We start from the raw sequence: 7258 nt of genomic DNA, 5'->3' as shown, positions 1-7258 counted from the left end.
TAAAAACACAAAGAGACATTGAGAAACATGGAGGCTGTGGTGTGCTTCAGACTGTCCTCTCTTCGTCTCTACACACACACGCACCACGACACAACACATACGGCACAGGACAGCACAAGTTGACACACACACACCATACACACACCAAACCCTGTGCCGCTCTGCCTAGGATTCACCGCTGGGTTGTCTCCCTTAGTTTCCGACAGAGGGGAGTTCTTCCTCTCTTGGTTGCAACTGACCTGTCTTCAATACCAGACATTTAGATGCCTTTCGGTGACGCGGGGTCGCATACAATACACTGGCTGACTAGAACCAGCAACTCGCTTGACTCCCCGTGCAGCAATTTTTACGTTATATGTAGTATATTCGTCTCATGCCACCTATATACTTACTCTCTTTTGGCTTTCTCCCTCGGGGATTCATGCAGGAGTCAACACAGCTGACACCTTTTTTTGTTCACTTCGTAGATTATTCGCATGATGCACTTCATGAGCGGCCTTGTATTTGGCATCATGTAAAATCCGCCCCTGCTGTTGTTATGGTGGCGACCTGGTGCTCACCTCCGATGTCTTACGGTGCTTACCGCAGCAGCAATTCCCCTCTTTCTCGTCTCCCCCCTTTCCTCCTTATTACTTTTCTGTTGCATAAGCCTACGCAATATGTATATAGTACTAAAAAAACCCCTCAAAGATACGTTCATCTGTTGTACACATGGACATTTCAAACAGTCGTGAACTTGATTGCTTGTATTTTATTGCATTCATTTCCCCGCCCCACGCTCTATTAACATGTCACAAAGAGGCTGTCAGTTATACAAGAGAAACAGGTTTTTTTTCTGTGTGCGTGTCATCCATGTGTGCGCTTTGTAAACAAAACTAGCTTTTCTGTGAGGGAGCTTTTATCAACCTCAAGTATTCCTCCAAAAGGAATCAAGAGTCAGACAGACTTCAAAGTTTGTTCTTTGTGTCTGTTTTTTATCCTCAGTTTAACACATAAATAACACACACACACACACACTCTTGTCACACTTAACCGTTCAGTGAAGAAACTCAATCAGCAGCCAGGCCTTTCTGTTGTGTTATTTATTTGGGGGGTTGCTAAGGAACACAAGATGTAGCCCAGAGAGAGGGGTCCGGGGATGGCTTCTGTTGTGGAAATACTCGCTGCTACAGGCTGTGCGTAGGCTACAAGTGTGTGTGTAAGTGTGTGTGTAAGAGTGTGTGTGTGTCAGTGTGTGTGTTCTTTCAGCTCTTATCAAAGCCCTTTTTATATCCTTTTGATGTTGAGATTCTTAAAACCATCACAAGAGCAAAGCTGGTCCAGATTTTAAACACTGAAACACTGATTGGCCAAATTGCTCAGAACGAGTAGATTCAGAGAAATATGAGTCTCAAAACACATTATGACTAAAACATGTTTAATGTAGAAGATATTTATTATTCCGCTGACAACAGGCCCATTATCCTTGTTGTTCTGACTCAACACATGTGGACGGCTTGGTAGGCCTCAGTCTATTGGGAAAAGACTTTCTCTTCCAGTTGATCAGAGCCTGTTCAGAAAATGTGTCATCTAATAAAGAGATTTCCTGGTATTTGTGTCGAATCAATATGACAAGAGTAAATGTCACATTATCTGACAGTCTATCACACTTTACAGTATATGACATGCCTGACGCCAGACTATATCTGTCTACAGACGCCGCGGGTCGGCTTCCGCGGAGGCTGCCACGTTTCTACATTAGACCAGAAGGGACAAACCAAACACTGGCTCTAGATACAGACGTCTTTCGCACATTTCGCAGCCAACATAGTTTCTCCTTTTTGTCTTGGAAGGAGGTTGAATCGATGGAGATTTACAACCACACTGCTAGGTGCCACTAAATCCTACACTCTGGACTTTTAAGAGATGATGTTGTGTTCACAGCTTGTTTCTGCTTCCCCCAAGTGGCCAGTTGCTGCAGATTATTCCGTTTCCCTACTAAGCGATTAATCGAATGAACGTTTCAGCTCTAGATCAAATGACGCACTACATTTTATTTCACCAGAAGAATTTTAATAGGTCCTGACAGACCTTTCTGCTGCACTGCCACAAGACAAACGTAATGTAGAGATACAGTAGATCTGGAAATGTGAGACTAATGTACACAGAGAAGAGATGTTTTGTAGTGCAGACACGTCTGACTCAACTGATGATCTAATCACCGTCTTTCAGCTCAGCCTGTCCAAGAGGATCTGGGTGTGTCACAGTGTGGGACATCAAACAACACAGATTTAAGATTGTTGAAATAAATCAGTGGGACAGGAGAGGCTTGAAGGCTGTCTGCTGTAGGAGCCAGCTCCACAGAGCCCTTTGCTATTTTTTAGTTCAGTTCAAGATTTAACTGAGCTCCAGCAGATTATGCATCCACTGCAAATCTTTGCGTTTTCATTTGCTAAATAACGTAAACTGGTCATTTATTTATGATTGGATAAATTCATTCCTCACTCTACAAGTGGCTGCACTGTATGTATCCACGTGGTTTCTAATAATGACATAAATCATTCACCCATGGAAGTAGGTCTCATTTACATAGGAGGTAAAGATATTACTACACTGCACTTTTAAAAAAGGGTTGAGGTCATTTTTCAGAGAGCTAAGTGGAATATACAAACACAGATACGCAGATGCCAAAACTGCTTATGCTTACAAAATCAGAAAAGCTTTTTTTGGTTCTGCTAGTACATACCCAAGCGCGGGTCAAATCTCCAAGCAGGGATGTGATCATTTTCCTTCAGGCCACTGTCAGCCGGCAGGGGGACGGAGACCGTGATTGGCTCGTTCACCTGCAGCTCCACTCCGTCGCTGGCCAATAAGTGAACAGAGATGGCTGCAACAGGAGTCAACTCAAACTTCTTCTCAGTCCCTGTGAGAGAGGCAGGAGAGTGTAAGAAAGGGAAAAGGAGCAAAAAGGAAAGGGAGTGGGAATAAGGTGCACAGGAGGGGGAAGCAGCAGAAAGAGCAGACAGCAGGGGGCGGGGAGTAACATAAAAAAAGCTTTGATAAAGGAGAGTTGTCAGGGGAAAGACAGACAGGAAAGAAAACAAGTGAAACACAGGAAAGAAGGAAGCAGGGTGGAGAGTGAAAAAATGGAGAGACCGAGGGTGGAAAGTGTCACAAAGCAGAAAGTATGCTTGTGTTGCCTGAAGGGAGAAGGAACGCGCTGTGGGAAGGGGGAGCTTTTGAGGGGTATTCGAGCTGAAGGAGAAAGGACATATAAATTCATACAACACACACAAACACACATCAAGACGTGGATGAGACCACCTGAAAGGATGCGGGCACAGAGAGCACACACACACACACACACAGGGGTTATTGTGTTTCAGGAGGTCAGACAGAGAGGCCTCTCCAGGGTAGAGTCTCTCTGATGTACCACAGCTTCTTCCCTTCACTCCCCACCCCCTCTCTGCCTTCTCCCCTGTCATCTGTGCCCCGACTCTCCCTCCTCTCCCTATTTCTACGCTCGAGTCTTGAACTCCTTTGTGCTGTTACCATACCCCAGTTTGAGCCTCACCTGTGCCGTTGCCGCTAAGGACCTGCAGGTGGGGGAAATGCTGGATGTGCGAGGGGGTGCTGGCCACTGTGAGCAGAGCGGTTAGGTTGGCGTAGGATGTGTTGGAAGGAAGACTCAGAGCTCTGCGCTGGAAATGAACACTGGGCTGATGCCTGAGACCTTGAGGAGTGACAGACAGCTGTCAGAAAACCATGGACATGTTGAATGCTTAATTCAGTGTTGTTAACGTTTCAGTATTCGACCAATTTCAAAATGCTCTTTTGGCATTTTCCCCTCACTTCTGTAGTAGATGGTTGAGATAGATAAGGTACATTGGAAGAGGAGATGACACTCCCACGCACTAACAGAAATCAAACCGGTAATGTTGCAGTTAATTGGTATGTATACCACAAGGACGGCCCCAAGTTTGTTTTTTTTCTAATTTGTCTTAATTTTTGTCCTTGTGGTCTAAGTTTTCAGAAGGCAATCTTGAACTGCAACGCCTCTGGTTGAGAAGCGGACAGGAACCTCTGTTGTGTGTTGTTTCGTGTCATCTCTCTACTAACTGCTCTCTGATAAAAGACATACAATTCCACAAGGATGAGGTACTTCTTAAAAAACTCATTAGGAAACTGTTTGCTGAGCTAATAAAACTTGTGAGAAGTTGGGTGATTTCTCCATAAGACTCAATATTATCAGACTTCTTGTTTTGCAGCCAATGGAGCTGCCCCCAGCTGGCCATTAGACATAATTCACATTTAAGACACTTCCCCGTGGACTTCACTTCACAAAGCCAGAAACTCTGTCCTCTAATTATTCACAGTCAATGGTTGTGATCGAGCTTTTGCCACTCTTGCTCAGATCATACAGTGATCAAACATTTCTTTTAAAATGTCTATTAATATTGTCTTTATTATTATTATTACATAAAAAGGATTTCTGCAGTACATCATAAAGTGTGAGGCTGCAGACTTCTTATTATTAACAAATCTCTGGAAAAGACCAAAACCAATAATGATTTGATCCTATAACAAGTAATGCCTGTGTAGGCAGAGCCTGATTATTCCTCATTGCTTGTGCTAAATACACTTCAAAGAGCAACACAGTTGTGGGCACTGTAGTTTGTTTTGAGTCAATCCCACACGCACCGTCCTGTTGCAGTAAATACTCGTTATAGTACCAAATGTGTCTTAATCTGCTGGAAAAAGTCCTCAAAAGTGCACTAATTAATCTTCTTTGAGTAACAGTTGCTAAAAACTAAAATAACATGTGGGTTCTTTAAAAATAAAAGTATATAGTGGTAACTCATTTTTAAAGATTTTCATCTTCAGTAGATGACTTGAGGCTGAATGGCACAGACGGGGTAAAAGATAAAGGTTAAAGGTAAAGAAAAATATACAATATTGCTCGATTTATCCTTCAGTGGCTCCTATTTGGATTTTGGGACTGATCAACGTTGGTTAAGTGTGATGTTGTTCACTCATGAATGGCACTTGATTCAAGTACACGAGGGTTCAAAGAAAATATAATCAGCAGTTAGTTCTCCCTTTACACGCAAGATCCAAAGGTTTTACTTGTCAAATGCTCATCTTACATCTGCAGTGAAATGGAGGTTGGCTGTGCTAAAAAGGCTAGTGTGTAATAAAGATTAATAATTAGACAAAGAAAGATAAAGGATAATATAAAGTAATTTAAATATTAAAATATGTATATTGGTCTGCTGTATAGGTGGGCTGTGAAAGTTTTGTACAAAGGACAGTTGTAAGACAAAACAAAACAGAGTAATTAAACCTAAGCGAGTTTCCCTACTTCAGTTTCCAAATTAAGTTCTGTGAATAAATCTGACAAAATTTGAAGCTTCAAGGTTTTCACCTGACAGCAACGGTCCATCTTGCACACTGATGTGGTTTCAGGATGTTTTACAAGGCAACTGGCTTCTCCTCGTCTTTGCCTAATGCCCTTTTATAAATTCAGCCATCAAATTAGGCTTAATGGAGGTAACTCCGGATCAATACAGTCAAGATAATGCCTCGCTCGACTTTTTCTCTCAGCCACTGTGATGCTTCTTTCTGATATTCTGTTGTGAAATTAATTGTTTCCTTTTCATTTCTCCCCATCGCTGCCTCCAATCCAGTCCTGACATTAACAAATTATAGATAAAGTGAAATAAACAGTAAAAAAAAAAAAAAAACACAGCATGTAGCTCGACTCAGCAAGGTGATGTCATTGTGGTCTGACTGAGTGCACATTCCTGAGCAGTGAGACACAGATCCAGCTGTGTACCAGTGTTCACTGTGTTTGTGTTTCTAGTTGCACTCGACGTGAATTTTAGCTCTGCAGTATGTGCATCTTTCATCCTCCATGTCTCAGTCTAAGGCTTGCTCTTAAAACTCCGGTGTGAGTGTTTTTTTCCTCCCGTGGCTCTGTGTTTTTTTGAGAGGAAATGACCCCATTTCTGTTCTTTGTGAGTTCCCTTCCTCAACTCTTCTTGTCTTTTTTCCCTCCACTTTTCTCTCACCTCATCTGTTCCTCCTTCTGTTGGACACTGCTCCGCCCATCCCCCTTTCTCCCTTATTCTCTCCAAACGCTCCACCCACATCCCCACTTTCCAGCACACACTGTATCATCCTCCACCACCTCCTCTTCCCCCTCTTTTATTCTCTTTCCTCGTGCCACATGCCAAGGTTTATCACTCCCCTGGGCCCCAAGTTCACAACATCGTGACAAACAGAGTGTGTTGGACAGAGGGCAGAAACTACTCTCCACTCAGGCACGTGCTGTGGGCAGTGTGTACTCGAGAGGTTTACATGTTAATGGTGTCTGTGTTTTTATGTGCGCTGTGTCTGTGTCTTTTTTAGTCAGACAACACAGCTGACATGTTAAATTACTCCCATGTCGGTCACAGATACACAAAAGACCCAGCAGACAAAGAGACTGTATTGATTGTGCACGAGTGAGAAATCCTTATCTAATATAATTAAACACCTTAACAAAGAGGCTGACTAACAAAGACAGACTTCATTTTTGTTCAGGATGGAGGAGGGTGGATTTTTCATCATGTTTTCTATCAGATCTTACTCAACAGTAGGCCATTTAATGTGAAGGTAGGGCGAATTATTTGTATATATGTGAATTTGTGAGCGTTTATTTTGTTTAAATTAGGTGAAAATCGGAATCAAGAAACACAAATACATGAAATAAAATACATGAGCAAAAATATGGTTTTAAAAATTAGGTTTTAGGCACAATAACTATAGTTTAACAACTCATTTTTCTTGCAAATACCGACTTTTTCTCTCCACTGTCTTTTACCCAAAGTATTTACTGAGTTAAGTAGAAAACCTTGTTTACTGTGACAGTTATCAATATCTTGTTGCAGCTGAAGTGGATGTTAAGAAACATACAATCTGGGTAAAGACTGCTTATGCTTACAAAGTCAGAGAAGCTTTTTTGGTTCTCTCAGTAAAAAAAAACTGAGATTAAAAGTTCCTTCTTGATCTGGAAAAGTAGTTGGCAAAACAATCTCACCATAAGGTCCTTTAGTAGCTGTTCTGGAGCTTTCAATCGCAGCTCACAACCCTCCTCAGCAGATGGAGTTTGCCAAACTGTCATGGATTTGTAGATGTTTAAGTATCTCTAAAGACTTCTCGTCAATATCTGAGATTTTAACTTCATCTGCTGAGGAAGATTGTGTGATGTGATTGAAAGGTCCAGAACAGCTACTAA

At 42.1% G+C, this 7258-nt stretch overlaps 1 protein-coding gene across 1 annotated transcript in view; it reads right to left on the bottom strand.

The window, feature by feature from the left end:
* fam171a1 (family with sequence similarity 171 member A1) overlaps window positions 1–7258 on the bottom strand; it is a gene marked incomplete in the record, with an annotated part of 19748 nt that overhangs the window by 6749 nt on the left and 5741 nt on the right. The window contains 2 exon segments of the mRNA XM_035672093.1: window positions 2726–2902; window positions 3554–3712. Of these exon segments, the coding sequence (XP_035527986.1) occupies window positions 2726–2902; window positions 3554–3712 (336 nt within the window).

Source organism: Morone saxatilis, unplaced genomic scaffold (assembly GCF_004916995.1).
Source record: "Morone saxatilis isolate NCDOM2014 unplaced genomic scaffold, NCSU_SB_2.0 Contig24, whole genome shotgun sequence".
Classification (NCBI taxonomy): Eukaryota; Metazoa; Chordata; class Actinopteri; family Moronidae; genus Morone; species Morone saxatilis.
This window is presented reverse-complemented; position numbering and strand designations above follow the sequence as displayed.